This window comes from Mizuhopecten yessoensis, unplaced genomic scaffold (assembly GCF_002113885.1).
Source record: "Mizuhopecten yessoensis strain PY_sf001 unplaced genomic scaffold, ASM211388v2 scaffold11173, whole genome shotgun sequence".
NCBI lineage: Eukaryota > Metazoa > Mollusca > Bivalvia > Pectinida > Pectinidae > Mizuhopecten > Mizuhopecten yessoensis.
Genome location: NW_018408916.1, coordinates 2834988 through 2856875, shown reverse-complemented (window position 1 = coordinate 2856875; position 21888 = coordinate 2834988). Strand labels below are relative to the sequence as shown.

Here is a 21888-nt window from a genome sequence, read left to right as displayed (position 1 = left end):
TTTTACCTCCTGTAAAGCTAGCTTTTCATGTGTACGCACCCTTTCGTATTATGGCCAAAATTTTATTCTCGAACCAAAGAAATCTTCTTTCTTTTTTACAAATGTGAAGCTCACATACCCCACTTCATCATGCTTATACCAATTTTAGTACAGTTTTATTTTTATATTTTTTTTTACATATCATTATACAGGGGTTAGCCATTTAACAAAAATATCACCCATGGCCACAACCCTCTACTGTATACTGCTACCTTATACATCATTTTCTTTTCCCCAAAATTTAATTAAAACCTTTTAAATGTCTGGAAAATGAGACAACGAACACAACGATGTATCCGTTTCCTTTCTCACTTTAATAGTAACCGAGTAATATGAATTCTCCTGACAGGTGTATTTACCAATTCTGCTATCAAACTACCAACAAAGGGAGGTAATCTGAAAAATGAAAACTTGAATAGGTTTGTAGTTTTTATGAATAAAATTTCTTTTTGGGTGAAATATGATGCTTTGAGATCATGTGCATGTGAAAAACAAACAGTACAGTGATACTATGATGTTACTGTCTTGTTTGAGGACGTCATAGGAACTGTGATGTCATCATAAATATGACGTCATCAATGGGCATCTATGACATCAACGAGGATCACTGATATCAAAAAATTGAACACTAGGAAACCCATGGCCATCTCAACAACAAACTAGCAACAGACACACTTCCCGTAACCGATGAACAGCACAGAAATGTCAGATATTCTGAAAAATCAGACAAGTGCCACCATAGCAACCGTTATTTACTTTTCTCGCCTAGAATTGACAGTAACCCTCAGAAATTGTTCATTTAACATATTTCGCTAGAAAAATAGATTTTCTTCAGCTGTAATTATGGAAATAAAATTTATTGACATTACTGACTTTGCTTATTTAATCTGTATGCTGAATCAAGTGGAAAAAACATCTAAAATAGTGTAATTAGAATGAAAACAAATATTTTACCCATTTTCAATAAATGCAACTTTATGTATTAGTAACCATGGCTACCGGGTGCTGAACTGAGTGAAACAGGCTGAAATCTAGTATGAATGCATCAGGAGATAGCCTGTGAACTATTTGATGTTTGGTATCAACTTTACCAATAACATAATTGACACATATGTGATGAATTGCAGAATTTCACAAGTGCCTGTGAAAGCGCGAGTTACCTCTCTTTATACATCCACAGGTAACAGGCTAATGACCTATATATAGACCAATCTATGTAACGGGTTTTTTGGCGTTTTTGAGTAGTTTTAAGTATTAATGAATGAAAGTGAAGCTGAATCAAGCATAAAAAGGGATTTTTTCAGAAAAAATCAAGTTCTATGTGTATAAGGTAGCAGAATACAGTAGAAATGGCCCGACTCTGATAAACAAGGCACATGTCGAGGAAATGTAAACACAGCGGATTTACCCTACACAACACATGTATACATGTATATATATTTGTAAACTGCATTACATTTACAATACATATAAAGCACTGAGAAGTGTATAAACCTCTTTTTTCTATGTATGTCACTTGTGTGAAAACCATGGTTACCACATCAAAAATTACCAAAAAATGCCAAAAAATGCTATTTTTAACCCAAAATTTGACCCCCGCAACTAGTAATTTTTTTCCTAAGCTCTGTCTGAAATTAAAGATTATCTACCTGGTTGAGGAATTATCTGGGTCCCTTTCGGATTATGGCCAAAATTTTATTCTCGAACCAAAAAAATCTTCTTTCTTTTTTACAAATGTGAAGCTCACATAGCCCACTTCATCATGCTTATACCAATTTTAGTACAGTTTTATTTTTGTATTTTTTTTACATATCATTATACGGGGGTTAGCCATTTAACAAAAATATCACCCATGGCCACAAACCTCTACTGTATACTGCTACCCTAGTCACGACTAGCACTGCATAGCCTATGTCCGTGACACCTTCTGTCTAACAGTATCTCGCTACAGCACTCAATCGTTTATTTAATATATCTTCCAGGCAATGTGTGGATCAAGGCAAGACTTATTCAGTCACTTCTATCTTTCCAACACAAAACCGGTATCACATATATTAGGTATTTACGATATGTCACTGCTGTACACACGCCGAGATCAGAACAGAACTGGGCCGATTGTCGCTGGATTCTGCCTATTTATACCCACTTGCTATCTTAGCGACACCTAGCGGTGAGTGAGGTATAATCACCGGTACGTTTTAATTGTACATCGAAAACTATCTGTCTTCTAAGCGTTTAAATTACGAAGACATAACACAAATGATTAACGCCAACAGATCAACGTATCTAACCTGAATAATATGCTAAATCAGCGAAGGTAGGATTACGATATATGTACATTCATCACATTACCCACGCCTCCGAGAACAACGCGTCCTTGCGTTATAGAAATAAAATAACTCGGATACTAAACTCTCCAAGATGTAATGACATCAATCAAAAATATACACTATGATTCGACACATAACTTTGGCATTGTCCCTGAATGAACGATCCAAGTCCTAATCTTTCATTCTTCTATCTTGCCTACTGACTCCTCGAACAACAAGGACACACATTTAGAACTTCATCAAACTCGACGATCTCAGTGGACTTCTCCCCCTCGGGGTATCTCGTCGTTTTGGTGACGGTACGCCTCGACTGCACAGGAAGGGTTTGTACGGCCACTGTCTTCATCAACGGTACCTGCCTTACCCTGGAGGTACTGGCAACCGTAACCGCATGGGGTATTGTGTTCCTAATGTCTTTAGGGTGGAGCTTTTCTGCGTGATCTGGGGCTGCCCCAGTCGTCCGTGGATGTTTCAAAGAGATTGGCAGGGAAGGCTGCGTTCTCTTTCTAACGATCCTTCCAGATAGCAGTTACTCATCGTCTTTCTCGACAACTTCACTGTCAGAGGACTCGATATCCTCATCCTCTGAGCTGGAAACAATCAAGTCCCCCGGGTCCTGATGCTGCCAGTCATCAACAGACGTTCCAGCTGGTTCCTCCTTGCCAGCACGCTGGGGACTGCCTTGTACCGTAACCGCCTCATGCCTCTTTTGATGATGTTTCAGGTACGCCTTCCTTGTCGTTATGAAGTCACACTGCTCACAACGCAAGGTGTTCTTCTCCATAGTGGCCAGTCCACAATTCATCAGGTGTGTCCTCATCTCCTCTCTATCCGCCGTCTTATGTGCACACATGGGACACTTCTGCACTGGGGGTTTCTTTGTATTTACCATGATTCTCCTGCAACAGCAAATGGTACCTTCATATAGCATCCCCTACTTTCAAGTAGCTGAAACAACTCTCATCGACCTGTGTTTGTCGATCTCTTAACCCTCTCGCTTCTTGGGCATTTTCACCACTCATGACTTGACCCTCTCGTAACGTCATACCTTCTGCATGGATGCCCTGTGACTTCCCCTTGCGTCCGCAACGCACTCTGTAGGTGACGTCTGTCAACTTAGTTAGCACCTTGTACGGTCCTCTCCACCGACTTGATAACTTGTGACTTCGTCCCACCTTTACGTTAGGAAAGAACACAAAAACTTCATTGCCTGGTTTGAAGTTCTGTCAGGACAGCTTGGAGTCATGATTCTGCTTCTGTCTCAACATGGCTCCTTTCACATGCTGTCTCACCATATGATGGGCATCCTCCATCTTCCCTTTCAGCCGCCATGCCCACATATTTTGGGGTATGACTTTGACATCCCGAGGCATTGAATACTGGATATCCAATGGGGTGCTGGTCTCTTTGCCCAACATCATGAAGTTTGGGGTGTTAGCCGTTGTTTCATGTTCAGCTGACCTGTAAGCCATAGTCACGTATGCTAAGTGCAGGTCCCAGTCGGTTTGTTGGTCATTAAAAAAACCTTTTAACATGTTGACTAACGTTTTGTTAAATCGTTCAACCATTCCATCCGACTTTGGGTGGTATGGGGTCGTTCGTGTTTTCTTAATCTCTAAGAGCTTGCACATTTCCTGGAAAAGAGCACTCTCAAATTGAGAACCCTGATCTGAATGAATGGTGCTGGGTACACCAAACTTACAAATTACTTCTTCAACCAGAATTCTTGCAACAGTCTTGGCTTCCATGTCTCTGATGGCGAAGCATTCAGTCCACTTGTTATAATAGTCTGATATCACCAATATGTGTTTCCTCGGTCGGTTTGAGGTAATTCACAGAGGATGTCTATTCCTATTCGTTCCATAGGAAACCCTGCTTTGACCATTTGCATTGGCGCTCTTTTTGCTTTGGTAGGAGACTTTCCTCGACAACACGGTACACATCCAGCTACATATCGTTTGACATCGCCTTTAAGCCCAGGCCAGTAAAACGTTTGTCTAATCTTTGCTAGAGTTTTCTTCATTCCCAAGTGACCGGCTTTCTTGCGTATGAGAAAGGACGGTCCTTCGTTCTTTTCGTGGTAGAACAACCTGTGGATTTCCGCTAGAACTCCCTCTGTACAATAGGTTGTCTTTGACAAACAAAGCCTCAAACTGCATCCATAATGATCGCACCGTGATATTCCTGCCAGCAATAGCATTGAATGGTAGTCGTTTCTTGTCAAGCACCCAAGTTCTAACAAGTTGAATATCTTCATCTGCCTCCTGTTTCTGTGACAAAGACAGTTCTTCACTATCTGCTGGTAGTTCTGGGGAAGCATTCTTTTTACATTCATTGGGGTTTTGTATACTCATAACCTGATCTGTGGTCTCAATCTTGGTTTCCCATTGTGGTTCGAACCCACATTGCCTGCAGGGTAACCGGCTGAGACTATCAGCGTTCTGATGTTTGACCCCAGGTCGATGGACGATGGTCATGTCATATGAGCTCAGCACTTGTAGCCACCTAGCCATCTGTCCTTCGGGATCTTTGAAGCTCAGCAGCCAACGAAGCGAACTATGGTCTGTCCGTACTGTGAACCTTCTACCATACAAGTAATGGCACAGGTACTTGGTGAAGTATACAACTGCTAACAGTTCCTTTCTGGTCACGCAATACCCTCGCTCTGCTTTAGTAAGAGTCCGACTGGCGAATGCTACTGGCCTCTCAACATCATCCACTATCTGAGACAGCACTGCACCGATAGCGTCATTGCTCGCATCGGTATCTAGTATGAACTCCTTGGTAAAGTCTGGATGCGCAAGGAAAGGTGCTTTTACCAACAACCTCTTAAGAGTCTCAAATGCTTCCTGGCAAGAGGAACTCCACTCAAACGTTCGTCCTTTTTCTGTGAGTTTGTGAAGACACTTGGCAATTTTAGCAAAATCTTTAATGAACCTTCGATAGTAGCTACAGAATCCCAGAAAAAATCGCAACCCTCGCACATTGACAGGAACAGGCCATTGCTCCACCGTTCTTGTTTTCGCATGCCCTAGGTATAGAACCTCTTTTGCACATAGAAGACACTTCCTACCTTTCAATTTCAACCCAGTGCAGCTAATAATCGGTCAAATACTTTTTCGAGATTGTCCATCATCTCCTCAAATGATCTTCCCACAATAACGACATCATCAAGATATATGCGGCACACCTGCCACTGTAGTCCTGCTAGTACAGTCTCCATTAATCGTTCAAATGGTGCTGGGGCTGAATTTAAACCAAAGGGCATAACTTGGAACTCGTACAACCCTGTGCGAGTGGCGAATGCGGTCTTGGCACGGTCCTCTGAATCCAACTCTACCTGTCAGTATCCGGAGTTCAGGTCTAGTGTCGAAAACCATGAACATCCAGCTAGTTGGTCTAGTGTCTCGTCAATACGAGGCAGAGGGTATGCATCGGGAATGCTGACAGCGTTAAGTCGTCTGTAATATACGCAAAACCGCATTGTCCCATCCTTTTTCTTGACCAAAACAATGCCTGAGCTCCAAGGGCTAGAGGATTTCTTTATAATACCTCGGTCGAACATGTTCTGCACTTGTTTGTCAACTTCTGGTCCCATATTCCCTGGGATACGTCGTTAAGGCTGTTTTATCGGACAAGCATCTCCTGTATTGATCTTATGCTTCACGACATCTGTTCGCCCCAAGTCCTCATCTGATGCAGCAAACAGATCTTCATACTTTTGCACAAGATGTCTCAGCTCCTCGTATTGTTGGCCGGTGAGGTTTGTTTTTGATGCCTCTAGTAGCCTAACCAGGTCTTCTCTTAAGCTGTTATTTTTGAGAGGCTGTGCTCCTTCTATTTCTTCTACTACACTCTGAATTGCACTAACTTGTGCTATGGAAGTGCCAGGATAGATCAACTTATCTTCCTCTGAGGTGTTCATCATGCGCACAGGCACTGTAGCTGTATTGTCCACCAGCGAACGACCAATGATAGCACGGTCGCTCTTCAAAAAGGATTCAAAACCTTTCCACTAGTAAGGCGTTCCCATGCATGGCCTTACCATCAGGCACACACACCTTCCCAGAGACTATGACCTCTGATTTTGCTGGTAGTTCAATCTTCTCAGTTGTACACACTCGGAAACAACCCATAGTTCCCTCATATTTAGCCTCAACATGCACTCCATCCAAGGTAAGACAACCCTTGGCCAAATCCAGAGTTACATTTCTCTCTATCATAACATCAAGACCTAGAATGCCATCTGTGGTGAGTTTCGCAACAACCACTTCTACCAGTATGTTTGTGTAGTCCTCCAATCTGATGTTAAACCTCCCTTGTCCGAGGATTGATAATTTGTCGCCACTTGCTGTCAAGACCTCTTTACTCATCTGCTTTAACTCGGGTCTAGCCGCCTGAGAAATGTGGTTATACAGATCTTCAGAAATTAAAGTTATTGTTGCCCTTGTATCGACCAACAATTTGGCCTTGGCACCATGTATGTCAGTCTTAATATACATGCCAGCTTCATGAACAGCTGATGAGACTCCTATATTAGCCTTATGTTCAGTCTGTTTCCGTCTTTTCCGAGTTCTAACTCGCTTCGCTACTGGCTTATCTGCTCCATTGTCAGTGGTTGCCTGATTTTTCAACTTCGGGCAATTCCTGTGAAAATTACCCTCCTCATTGCAATAGTAGCAAGTTTTTCGACTAGTCTCGTCTTTATTTGGTCTTTGCTGACTTGAACTCCTATCGCTTCCTTTCAGCTTCACTACATCATCCTGTAGGACTGTAGTTGCTGTTGTATGCCTTTTAATAGACTAGACATATCAGAGTTTTGACTAGCTTTCTCTGTAGTCACACTAGCCTTCTCTGTAGTATGACTGTCCTCTGTGTTTGTGGCTCTCAGATGAGCTTTACAATCACTCGATTTCTTTTCAGCCCGATGGTAGACCTCCAGTTCCACAGCTAACCGTATAATGTCTGTCAGATTTTGAGGTCTACCTTGTTTTATCCTGATTTTCATGTCTGAATCAGCTAGAGCCTCAATGAATTGCTGCTTAGCCAAGGTATCACGCACATCACTGGGCACTGTCGGGTATCCAAGGTTTACTAGCCGTCTAATGGCTTGTTCCAGCTCTGGTAGACTTTCCGCTGCTTTCTGTCGCCTCTCTATGAGTTGAACCCGGTATAACTCTGTTTGGTTAGGAGGAGCAAAACGTTCTTCTAACGCGCTAACCAGGGACTTATAATCTTCTTGCTTTGATATGGCCAGGTCCCCAAGGATACCTTGTGCTTGACCTCTGAGTGCAACAGCCAAATATAGACCCTTCTCATAATCCGACCAATTGTTGATGCGGGAACAATTCTCAAAATGAGATTTGTAGTCAACCCATGAGGTGGAACCATCATATGTTGCAGCCTTCACATGTCTGACCTTCATTTGAGTGTTGCGTGGTTTTCTGGTATATTCTTGTTCTTTATCATCCTCACTACCACTGTCATGTTCATATACTGACCTCCTGTGACGTCTCTGAGAATTCCTACGTGTCACCCAATCATGACTACCTCCATCCATGTCACCAACATAGTCAAGGAGCTGCTCTGTTCTTGAACGGATTCTCTCTCTGGGGTGGTCCAATTTCCTATCAGTATATGGCCTTGTAGTTGGAGACGGTTTAAGAATACCTTCACTCTTTGTCTGTGACCTAGACAACTCAGGCCTCATTTGTCTGATTTCATCCTCAACCTTATCAACATCCATATCTGAGGATAGCCTGGGAACATCTATGTGCTGTGTATATTCCCCTCTGGATCTATCACTCGATGCAATATAAGAGTCCCTAGGTCTACGAGGTGTAGATTTTGAATAACTGACATGCCTTTTTATCACTGGTGTTATAGGGCTTGCACGACCATGGTACGACACGTCCCTTCTCTGGCTAACAGTTTCCTAGTCATCCTCTAATGGACTGAGAACGTCATCCTCTAAATAGCTAGCCATGTTCACAAACCAATACAAATAACTATAAGGTATGACTATAAAAACAGTACAGGTGTATTCTAATTAATACAAATTATAATGCAGAAACCTAACCACAGGGATCCCACACGCTGCCACCAAAAGTATGTAACGTTCCGGGGTCCGTACCCTAGTCACTTCTAAGGATCCCTGTGCTGTAAGCTTAATTATAACTATACTGCAGTTGCAAATATATACAAATATGTGTTACTACCTTGTAACCAGCATACCTATTACCTAATGCTTAATACATGATACGAACAGAATAATTACTGCACGACTATAGAACTATTACAAAAGCTATCTGCTCAGTATCAATATAACACACTACCGTTCAATCCAGGCAGTACACAACTCGACTACCTAGTCGCGGCTAGCCCTAGTCACTATAGTTGCCATATAGTCAGCTATTTACATGACCTAGTCGTGTCGAGCACGACAGCCTTATACATACTAATATACAACTACGGCACTCTAATAACCACGACTATACCTAGTCACGACTAGCTCTAACAACTATACCTAGTCACGAGTAGCCTGGTCGCGACTACCCCTAGTCACGACTAGCACTGCATAGCCTATGCCCGTGACACTTTCTGTCTAACAGTATCTCGCTACAGCACTCAATCGTTTATTTAATATATCTTCCAGGCAATGTGTGGATCAAGGCAAGACTTTACAACTGTGCACAGACTGACCCATATCTTCTTTCCCGTGTTACGTAAACAGCACACAAATTGACTTACATTACAATTCCAACTGTGACGCACCTTGTAAACATTCCCAATGTCATATTACAGAACAACAATCTACTTACACCACAACCATACGTACACACGTGTTGTTTACCATGATTACTTTACCTGAGTTAGTAACCCATGCAGGTGGGAGATTTGCTTTGGTGTCCTCAATTGGGGACACAAAAGCGACCAAAATTAATTTGCTGTGCCCATTGCAATATTTGGGATCTTTATCTTTCTTTCTACTTCTAACTAAATTTTATTTCCTAGCGCCTTGCTTTGCAACACCTCACTTTTGGCTTGAATGAGGCAATGGGTTCTGTCCCCAGGCCGAGGCATACCAAAGTCCTTAAAAATGGTAGTTGTTATTCCCTGCTTAACGTTCAGCATTCACGGGAATGGCAACAATTGGTTCACCCATTGTCAGTTTAATGTGACCGGGCGGAATGCTTTGCTGGGTGCCTTGGTCATGCTATTTCAGGAAGGTACCACTATAAAGTCGGCATCAGATCCGCGCTATCACAAGTATGCAAGCATACCAACATACCCGTCTCCTGCATACACACACACAGGCACGCATACACTGCACACATGGAGGCACGTCCTTAACTGACCTTAGCTGTTAATAAGACGTTAAATAAAATAAAACCAACCAAACCAAATCACATGAGTTACTTAACTGACAAATCTCAAAATAAGAAAAAACGGACTCCAACCTACGAAATTATAATAAACATGATAAACAATGGTCATTATTTTTGGGAGCATATTCCACTACAATGTTGATGATATGTTTTGGTGTGTGTATGATACATGTTTATGATAAACAGCTAACCACAAATGTTATTAGTACATTGTTGTGGATGTCTGTAATGGAGGATCATGAAGTAAAAGGGCGACAATAGTTCAGCAATTTTACACACAAAAGTGACCGAAGGTGTTAAATCAGGCGGTTATTTCCGTTAATGGCATGGGAGTAAGTTAACAGGGACAATTTGACAGAAAACCTGAGGATATCTTTGGGGATGTTCTTTTTGTGTTCAAAACCATTTGTTGGATAGCATTTAATGTCGAGAATGCGGTAGACAATCACCCAGCAATCAATCAGATAAATAAGCTGAATTGCGTCATAACGCGAAGAGGTTGGAAAGTTGTGAAAGATGAACAATAAACAAACACATGGGATTGTTCCTTAAACATTTGGCAATAGATATGCCGAAAATACACATTGACCAAACGAAACATATTTACCACAGGTGGACTCTGGAACTATACAAAAGAGGTCCATCCTGACCAGGCATGCGTGATGAAGTCGACGGTGATCAATACGAGTAAGGAAATGATGTGTTACAGTGACTTTCCCATCCCCTCCGAGTACCCCATCTACATGCACAACGCCTACGTGCAGAAGTACTTCCGGTTGTATGCAGACAAGTTTGGCCTAGACAAATACATCAAGTTCAATAACGAGGTGAGCTAAAAGTCTGCTGTTGAAAAAAATAAACGTTTGGGTCTGGTAGAGCAGGTAAGGTTGGTTGACTGTTCGATACTTGCTATTCAAAATAAGGCGTCATTCATAAATAACAGCTACATTTTTACCTAAACTAAGGTGTTCAGAGTAATTTTACACGTTTTGGGGGTTTATATCAAATTTCGGTAAAATTGCAAACTGCACGACTCGTTGGGGTCGCATTGTTCAGGTTCCTTTGAGTTGGAGGTAGGCTAGCACTCAGCATGCTTGATAACCAAGGTAACCCTACCTATTCACTTTCCAATTTTTCGAAAGACGAAATACTAGCTTATCACGTTTCTCTATTACAATCTTTCCAAATAACCATTAATGATAAGGATACGGACCTCTGCCTCGTTTGTGTTGGATTCTGAAATTTCACCAGAATCCTTATAACTAACGTTTTATCGCGGGCTCAACTTGTTACTCAACCAAGACATATTACAAACTTAGTACCGTATATTCAAGGCTACAATCGTATTGTGACACTATATACTCGGTAAGTGGAATAATTGGATTGGATTGGAAGCTTTTTTTTAACTTTCGACCCATTACACAACAGCTCCTCATACTAAATAGAAAGAACGCCCTAGTTTTTCTTATTATGAGAAGTTTCTTTTCCCTAAGAAAAAAATAGAGCATGTTTTGTGAAAAGCACTACAAAGGCTAAAATAATTAAACAGATGTTGAAGTTGTTAGAATATTAAGTCCGGTGGCAAGACTTCCCATCAGTAAGCTGACTGTAGCCATTCCTATGGGAAGAAATTGTGCCCCTCCTCTGGCCGACTTGTTTGATTTTCATACGAAGCAAAATTTATTGATAAGCAATCAGGACAAAAACAGAAACCTTAGCCAATTGCAAGTCCTTCAATTTAACATTCAAATACATCCACGATATGCTGTCTATAAATAACAATAAATTTATTGACTGCGTCGAACTTGTATACCCTAGGCCTCCCGAGATTGAAATTAAGTATATACATTTTCCTTTTAATCAGTTATTTTTCTTAATCTTTATATAACATAATCAAGAGACCTCTAAAACTACACTACGATAAGTATGACTATTTTGATTTTCCAAATGTGATCTTTCCCTTTCTTGAAAGTAACATCCTTGCTTTTCTATGTTGCTGTTGATTCGATCGGGTTCAAGAGTTTACTGCAAATAGCATAATTTAAAAACTTCATGACTTCATCATGATATCATAGATGTAGACCACTGACGGACAGAGTTATAACACAGGTTTTTCAAAGATGCAGCTTAATGAAGACTATGGACTGAAGACTTATGAAGGTCGATGTTGTTGATTATGCTCCTTTGGTTTTGTTGTCATTACCCCAGTTCTCGCTTTGTGGATGTACCATATCTTCACCTATATTCAATACAGAAGATACTTACTCTTCCGGAACACCTGGTCTTATTTTCATTGTATTCAAGGGTCTCCATGCATTTTGTTCAACTTTTTGAGTTCAAACTTCACGCTTTTGTAGTCTTTCTTCCAAGAACCAATAAGAGCTTAAATTTAGTTTATAGATTTTTGAATAACAATGAGTGATTATTCTACTTTAAAATCATTTCATAAATATTGTCAGTTGGAATTAGTTGGAAACTCCTGCTAAAATCCTCACATTTAAATCATTACCACTCATTCATTTATAATTTCATGCTATCTGTATATTTAGTCACAAAACGAACTGGTACACTTATCAATTTATTGTATTAAAAACTGCTGTCGTTAAACTAAAAAATGCTCTTGTGCCTTCACAAGATTTATATCCCAGCTACGCCCCTGACCTCGAAATACCAGTAGTGTAAGGCAGGGGTGGGTTGGTTAGTTGTATAGAGTTTAACGTCCTATCAACAGCTAATGTCATTTAAGGACGTTGTTCCATGTGTGTTGTGTAAGCGTACGTACGTGTGGTTATGAGTGCCGGAGACAAGGTATGTCTGACAAGGTAACTGCCGCCTTGTGATAGCGCGGATCGGATGCCGACTTTATAGTGCTATCTCACTGTAATACAACGCCAAAGGCACCCAGCACATCATTCCGCCCGGTCACATTATACTAACATCGAATGCACAAGTTGTTGCCTTTGCCATAATGTTGAACGAATAATGTACCATTTTAAGGACTTTGGTATGTCCCGGTCTAGGTACAGAACCCATTGCCTTCCTTACCTGGGCGAATATTCAACATTAAAACCAGAAGTGAAGTATTTGCAAGGCGCAAGGAAACACAAGGTAGTTACAAGTAGAGAGAAATATATAGATCCCTAATATGTCAATGAGTGCAGCAGCTTTAGTTTGGTCGCTTCCGTGTCCTCGTGTAAAGGGCACGAAAGTTAATCCATAATTATGCAGGCCTGGGACAGGATTGCTGTTTAAATACTGAAAAACAACTCGACTGTCACCATACGTTTTGGTTAAACTCGACATATCACACTATCCAAAAGAACAGAAATTGTAACATTTCATTGATGATATCTATTCGGAAGGTTACTTGAATTGTCTTCCATTAAAATAAAAAAATACTTACTACATTTGATTGTAACATTAAAACTGATTTACAAAGGTAATACCCACCAAAGTAAATCACGAATGGCTTAGCACGTTACCTTAGATAATGTTCTTGTATCGAGACATCCCTATTGCACGGCATGTATATATTACACACTCTATGTTGATCTCAAACTGATGTTTCCATTTGATCTGGTCCAGGTTCTGCGCATAGTGAAACATGAAGACCATGAAAGTACAGGACAATGGACGCTGCAGGTCCGTGACCGGAAGTCCAATATGGTCACTTCTCATGTTTTTGACGCCGTTATGGTTGCCACGGGGCATCACGCCAAAAAGAAGATGCCAGATTTTCCTGGAATGGACACCTTTAAAGGGGACATAACTCATACTCATGATTATAAATCGTGGAAGGGATACGAGGACAAGAAAGCGGTGGTGGTAGGGGGGGGCAACTCAGGTGGTGACGTAGCTGTGGAACTGTCACGTGTTGCTTCCAAGGTAAATACAGTTACTTAAATTTTCCGTTATATTTCATCAAAGTATATATCAACAAAATTTTATTTCACGAGGGTTGTCTCACTTGATGACGAAGCTCTGCAGCTGTTACTTTTTGCCTCTAAGGTAACTACAGTAAATGACTTTTGCCCGGTTCTTTTTTGTTTTGCTGACGTATATATCAAAAAGAGTTTATTCCAATAGGATTTTCTAAGTCATTTTATCTTGGACGTCTATGCTCGTTTGATCTCTTCCGGGTTGTCAAATTCATCCAAACCACACTATAGGAAATACCAAGATACAATTTCCTCTCATACAATACAAACACTCCACTTAAATAACTGTTTTGACCGTTGCTTTGATAATAGTCAGACCTTTGTGACATTCGGTAATTTTTGACTTGTTTCGCCACTCTTTGGAAACAGCTCATAGCCATTTATACCAGATTACCCCCCACTTCACTTACACGAGTGGCAAAATTGGTCGGAGATGACCAATGTGTAAGGGTAGAATCATTCACATTAAGATTCCATACTAAGTAGACGTCTCAATGAATAGGATAAACCCATGGACAAAAGGTGTGACACGTGATTTGTTTCTGTCTCTTAATACGGACCTGGCAGGTTGATTTGGTCTTATACACTACAGTGTAACCTTCTACTGTCCTAACTAAGGATGACCAAGATTATGAGGAAAGGAACAGAAGCTTAGAGTATACCATTAATATAACTTAGTTTGTATTGTTTTCAGGCTTTCTTGAGTACGCGCCGGGGTGCATGGATAATAAACCGCATTGATAACGCTGGTACACCCGTTGACATGCTGCGGACCCGCCGAATTTTTGAATTGCTGAGACTCATTCTTCCAGACTATCTTGTTAACCTCGAATGGGCTATCAGATTAAATTCCAGGTTTGATCATGCTAAATACGCACTGAAGCCAAAACACAAACCCTTAGCCCAACACCCGACCATCAACGACGACTTACCCAACAAGATTGCCAACGGTTCTGTCATCATCAAACCGAACATCAAATGCTTCTCCGAAACCGAGGTAGAGTTCGATGACGGAACAAAGGAGGACGCTGACGCGGTCATTCTCGGGACGGGCTACATATTCGGGTTTCCTTTCATCGACAAATCTATAATTGATGTGAAGGACAATCAAATCGAACTGTATAAATATATGTTTCCTCCTGACCTTGATAAGCCGACATTGAGCGTGATTGGGTGTTGTCAGCCGGTAGGTGCCATCATGCCGCTGTCGGAGATGCAAGCTCGACTGGCCACTCGAGTGTTCAAGGTATGCGGCTGTTTGTATCACACTTATCACAAAGGATAGGTCCCATAGAGCTATTTGTACCATCAAGGTATACGGCTGTTTGTAGCACACTTATCACAAAGGAAAGGTCCCATAGAGCTATGTATACCATCAAGTGAGAATGTGTTTGTTTCCTTATTTGCAATTTAACAACCTCACGTAACAGATATGTCAAATGGCGGTTAGAATCGAAATATAAAATACACAAACGTAATTAATAGTAAGAGAAAGGAAACATGTAGTTGCAATGTTATATGATAAGGATTGGTTGGTGTCTAGTACAACGCCTTCTTTGCACTCATAATAGGCATGGATTCCTTGCCGCATTTGAGATACAATATCCCCATTACATGAAATTAATGAGGATCATCTTGTTGAAGTGGTAATTTGTTTGTCGAATTTCTTTCTCTGCATTATACATCTTCATGATATTGCAAGAGGCATTTAACGTAGGCCTCCTGCAGAAATGGTCTACTGTATACTCCGTAATCAAAGATACTTTTACTAATTTCTTATACTTCGTAATTTTCTCATATGAAATACACTATACAAAAACCATTGCCAACTCCCAACCACGGTTCACTGAATAGGTGAATGTGAAAATTGCAGTTGATCGAGGTTACTTTAAAACACTAATAATAGTGTAATCCTGACAATAAAACTGACACCATCTCGGGCTGTTGTTGGTTATGTCACTTAACATATAGGCATGTAATTATTTCATCATCAAAATATTAGCATCCTTTCCCGATACGCACATCATAAGTAATCACTAATGTGGGACCGTTAAGAGAAAAAAATCACGTTTAGATCAAATGGGAAGAATCCACACCTATTTACATTTATTACTGAAATTGTTAAGTGGACCTTCATTAAGTGTTGAATTCTCCTGACCATAGGGGGACGTCCAGCTGCCGTCCAGAGTTGACCGATGGGTGGACATCCGTAAGAAAAAGATCGCCATGCGCCACCGTTACGTAGAGTCAACGCGACACACAATACAGGTGGACTTCATACCGTACATTGATGAACTGGCCAAGTTGAATGGCTGCCGTCCTAATCTAGGTAAGATCACTTGATTCGTCAACTATATGAACGGTTCGATTAGTTTGCTATTTATAACATTGTGTTCTTTAATAATATCCTGTAAATACATTTTAAAATTTAAACTTTATTTATGGTACAACAATTTTAAAACAAGTTATGTTAACTTGTGTTAATCAATCTTGTTGGCCCGGATGTTAGCGCGGGGATCTTATTATGAGAGGAAACCGGTGTACCCGTAGAAAACCCACGTGGTCGGGTAGGTAATTCCGTACCTTTTCATGTTTGATAGGGGAATCAACCCGGCCGCCCTGGTGAAAGGCAAGAGCGCTATCAACTACGCCACCGGGCAGCCCTAGTCGGGGTACTTTATATGTTTCATGTCAAATCAAAGAGATTGTATATGTAAAAATTAATACATTTGTTTATGTTCGTTTGGATTAATTCTTATCTAACATACCACTGTCTACATCTCATCCTAGCTCAAATGCTGCTGCGAGACCCCGTGCTTGCCATCAAGTGTTTTTCTGAACCCTGTACACCATATCAGTTCCGCCTGGAAGGCCCGGGGAAATGGGTAGGGGCCAGACAGGCCATAATGACCCAGTGGGACCGTACGTGGCAGCCTATGAAGACAAGACCACTGGACATTAAACAGGACGAACCTTATAACGTGTACGTCAAACTAGCAGTGGCTCTGGTGATTCTGTTCCTAGTTTGGGGTATATTCCTCTGACTGTAGTATCAATGAGAGAGTTTTGATCTACTATCTGTCTAAAACGATTTGGTATCCTTGTCACTGATATTGCATAAAGTCTCACGTTAGGAGTTGTGTTTCATGTCAAATCATAATCAAATATACTGCACATGCAAAACTGTACAATGCCAATGACAACGACATTGTCAAAACGCCACTCACTTATGTTTGCTACTTACATAGACTGATCACATAGATTTGTATAGTGCTGTAAACAACCCGAACAACTAGAATGTGAAAACTCTTCATACCAACCTAATAGTACAAAGTCCATTTACCATAGACAATGTAATGTCACGGATACTATCTGATACCATACGGATGAAAATAAGCTATGATCATCAAAAGTCTCCACATGCATAACAGTCCACCAATGATTGAAATAACACGGACAGGATGGCAGGCACCGATTGGATTTTCACTGTTACTGTACTCGGTGACTAGGTACCGCTTTGTTGAGAAACATTAATAAATAAAACCACACCAGAACCAAGAAACTAGCCAATCGGCAAAACAATGTATACATACGCCAGAAACTGAAGAAACTATAAATGGATAAGTCAATAAGATAATTCACTCAAAAAATGAGAACTGGAACTCTAAAGGTAGATACTATCTTACTAAATTAGACATCAAGTATAGGTCAAACATGTTTTGNAGATTTCACAGTTTTCTTGAACAACAAATTAAAGAAAACTTTGACATAGACCTCTATCTCAGGATGACTAAGATTATGAGGAAAGGAACAAGAAGCTTAGAGTATACCATTAATATAATTTAGTTTGTATTGTTTTCAGGTTTTCTTGAGTACGCGCCGGGGTGCATGGATAATGAACCGCATTGATTACGCTGGTACACCCGTTGACATGCTGCTGACTCGCCGAATCGTTGACTTGTTGAGACTCAGTCTTCCAGACTATCTTGTTAACCTCGAAAGGGCTCTCCGATTAAATTCTAGGTTTGATCATGCTAAATACTCACTGAAGCCAAAACACAAACCCTTTGCCCAACACCCGACCATCAACGACGACTTACCCAACAAGATTGCTAACGGTTCTATCATCATCAAACCAAACATCAAATGCTTCTTTGAAACCGAGGTAGAGTTCTATGACGGAACAAAGGAGGACGCTGACGCGGTCATTCTCGGGACGGGCTACATATTCGGGTTTCCTTTCATCGACAAATCTATAATTGATGTGAAGGACAATCAAATCGAACTGTATAAATATATGTTTCCTCCTGACCTTGATAAGTCGACCTTGAGTGTGATTGGGTGCTTCCAGCCGCTAGGTGCCATCATGCCGATGTCGGAGATGCAGGCTCGACTGGCCACTCGAGTGTTCAAGGTACACGGCTGTTTGTATCACACTTACCACAAAGGGTAGGTCCCATAGAGCTATTTGTACCATCAAGGTATGCGGCTGTTTGTAGCACACTTACCACAAAGGATAGGTCCATAGAGCTATTTGTACCATCAAGGTATGTGGCTGTTTGTAGCACACTTACCACAAAGGATAGGTCCCACATAGCTATTTGTACCATCAAGGTATGCGGCTGTTTGTAGCACACTTACCACAAAGGATAGGTCCCACATAGCTATTTGTACCATCAAGGTATGCGGCTGTTTGTAGCTCATTTACAACAAAGGATAGGTCCCATAGAGCTATTTGTACCATCAAGGTATGCGGCTGTTTGTAGCACACTTACCACAAAGGATAGGTCCCACAGAGCTATTTGTACCATCAAGGTATGCGGCCGTTTGTAGCTCACTTAACACAAAGGATAGGTCCCACAGAGCTATTTATCAAGTGAGGATTTGTTTGTTTCCTTGTTTGCAATTTAACAACCTCACAACGCAAATATGGCAAATGGCGATTAGAATCAAAATACAAAATACACAAAGTAATTAAGTGTAAGAGAAAGGGAAACGTGTTGCAGGGGCGTAACAAACGGGTTTTCAATGTGTAAGCCCAATGATGAAGTGTGCTGCCGAAGGCAGGTATGGTCTTTATAGCAGATACAAAACACCTGTCATTGCTTTTCAATATTTTATATCATATAGTCTATGCTGTGTTTATTTTTATTTTTTTATTTTGTCAAAAATGATGTGTAAGCCCGGGCTTTTTTGCTACATAGGTTGTTACGCGCCTGTGTTGTTGCAATGTTATAAGATAAGGATTGGTTGGTGTCTGGCACAATGTACAATGCCCTCTTTGCACTCATAATAGGCATGGATTCCTTATTTCATTGCCGCATATGAGATACAATATCCCCACTACATGAAATTAATGAGGATCATCTCGTTAAGTGATAATTTGTTTGTCGAATTTGTTTCTCTGCATGATACATCTTCATGATATTGAAAGAGGCATTTAACGTAGGCCTCCTGCAGAAATGGTCTATTGTATACTCCGTAATCAAAGATACTTTCACTACTTACATATACTTCGTATTTTTGTCATATGAAATACACTATACAAAACCATTGCCAACTCCCAACCACGGTTCACTGAATAGGTTGATGTGAAAATCGCAGTTTATCGAGATTACTTTAAAACACTAATAATAGTGTAATCCTGACAATAAAACTGACACCATCTTGGACTGTTGTTGGTTATGTCACTTAACATATAGGCATATACTTATTTCATCATCAAAATATTAACATGCTTTCCCGTTGCGCACTCATAAGTAATCACTAATGTGGGATCGTTAAGAAAAAAGAATTCACGTTTCGATCAAATGGAACGTTAAAATGTATTAAACTGAGAACAATCCACACCTATTAACATTATTTGCTGGAATTGTTAAGTGGACCTTCTTTAAGTGTTGCATTCTCCTGACCATAGGAGGACGTCCAGCTGCCGTCCAGAGTTGACCGATGGGTGGACATCCGTAAGAAAAAGATTGCCATGCGCCACCGTTACGTGGAGTCAACGCGACACACAATACAAGTGGACTTCATACCGTACATGGATGAACTGGCCAAGTTGAATGGCTGCCGTCCTAATCTAGGTAAGATAACTTGATTGGTCAACTGTATGAACGGTTCGATTAGTTTGCTATTTATAACATTGTGTTCTTTAATGATATCCTGTGAATATATTTTATAATTTAAACTTTATTTATGACACAACAATTATAAAACAAGTTATGTTAACTTGTAATAATCAATCTTGTTGGCCCGGATGTTAGCGCGGGGATCTTATTATGGGAGGAAACCGGTGTACCCGTAAAAAACCCACGCGGTCGGGTAGGTAATTCCGTACCTTTTCATGTCTGATAGGAGAATCGCCCCGGCCGCCCTAGTGAAAGGCAAGAGCGCTATCAACTACGCCACCCGACAGTCCTAGTCGGGGTACTTTATATGTTTCATGTCAAACCAAATAGATTGTATATGTAAAAATTAATACCGTTATTCATGTACGTTTGGATTAATTCTTATCTAACGTGCCAATGTATGCATCTAATCCTAGCTCAAATGCTGCTGCGAGACCCCGTGCTTGCCATCAAGTGTTATTCTGAACCCTGTACACCATATCAGTTCCGCCTGGAAGGCCCGGGAAAATGGGTAGGGGCCAGACAGGCCATAATGACCCAGTGGGACCGTACGTGGAAGCCTATGAGGACAAGACCACTGGACATCAATCCGGACGAACCTTATAACTTGTACGTTAAACTAGCAGTGGCTCTGGTGATTCTGTTCATAGTGTGGGGTATACTCCTCTGACTGTAGTATCAGTGAGAGAGTTTTGCTCTGCTATCTGTCTAAAAAGATTCTGTATCCTTGTCACTGATATTGCATAAAGTCTCACGTTAGGAGTTTCGTTTCATGTCAAATCATATAGATTATATACTGCACATGCAAAACTGTACAATGCCAATGACAATGCCATCGTCAAAACGCCACTCACTTATGTTTGCTACTTACATAGACTGATCATATAGATGTGTATTGTGCTGTAAATAACTCAAACAACTCGAATGTGAAAACCCTTCATACCAACCTAATATCTGATACCATACGGATGAAAATAAGCTATGATCATCATAAGTGACATGCATAACAGTCCACCAATGATTGAAATAATACAGACAAGATGGCAGGCACCGATTGGATTTTCACTGTTACTGTACTCGGTGACTAGGTACCGCTTTGTTGAGGAACTTTACTAAATAAAACCACACAAGATCCAAGAAACTAGCCAATCGGCAAAACAATGCATGCATTCGCCAAGCACTGAAGAAACTATAAATGGATAAGTGAATGCTTTCAAGCAAGAAAACACCCATTTCCTAAGCGGTGTAAAGAAAGCGTTGATTTTCTCTGGTGTAGTATGAAAACACTTCGTTAGGTTAGTGGAACTGATCCCTATCGAAATGAATTATGTTCGATCACATTTGGATCCCAGAGATATACTTCCTAACTGAAAATAAGGGTAGTATAAGGAATGTCTGCGTTCATTCGTAAAGAACTCCGAGATCATTGCTTTGGTTATGAAGCTTTGAAACGGCATGTTTCTTTTTTTGTTTATAGCGAGATTTAAAGTTAATATACGAGTGCACCGATGAAAGGTTGTTTAAAGTTAATTATTTGTTGAGCATTTCGAACATTGCATAAATCTGAAGGAAAAGTTATTGTACTTTAAAATCATTATTCATGAAAACTATACAGCACATGGTCATATTTATATAACAGCACGACTTTTGATGACATCAAAACAAAAGGTGGTTTTTTTAATAGAATGATTTATTTTTTCTATTTCATTTCCGAAATAAACAGACCGGGTTTTTTTTTAAATTACTTTCTTACTTCACATGTCAGCACGTCCCTAAATACCATTGGAGCAATGTTTTTATTCATTTATTTATTTGACCAACTTCCTCTCATAGAATAAGGTAAAATATTTGCGTTCTGGTTTACGTCTGGAGTAATGAGAAAAAGTCCTCTGTTTTTGTCGGTTCCTGGATATATATGTTTGTACCGTAGCATAAAAGATATATTTCTTATACTGTAACAAATGTATTACCCATCTTTTACCAATGTAAGGCACATACGCACAAGTCTAGTAACCCCATCGACGATATTGTACAATGATGTATCAAGATCTAAACATCACTATCT

General features: G+C 40.5%; 1 protein-coding gene across 3 annotated transcripts in view; it reads left to right on the top strand.

The window, feature by feature from the left end:
• LOC110467451 (dimethylaniline monooxygenase [N-oxide-forming] 5-like) overlaps nt 1-21470 on the top strand; it is a 25890-nt gene extending 4420 nt beyond the window's left edge. For 2 of the 3 annotated variants that reach the window (XM_021524628.1, XM_021524627.1), the window contains 5 exons: nt 10370-10584; nt 13343-13642; nt 14390-14941; nt 15859-16024; nt 16486-17411. In XM_021524628.1, coding sequence (XP_021380303.1) covers nt 10370-10584; nt 13343-13642; nt 14390-14941; nt 15859-16024; nt 16486-16739 — 1487 coding nt within the window. In that variant the 3' untranslated portion in view covers nt 16740-17411. Of the gene's footprint in view, nt 1-10369; nt 10585-13342; nt 13643-14389; nt 14942-15858; nt 16025-16485; nt 17412-17557; nt 18110-19612; nt 19779-20239 lie in introns of those variants that run through there. The other variant, XM_021524629.1, reaches the window with a different exon arrangement.
• Nucleotides 21471-21888: the final 418 nt, after the last annotated feature.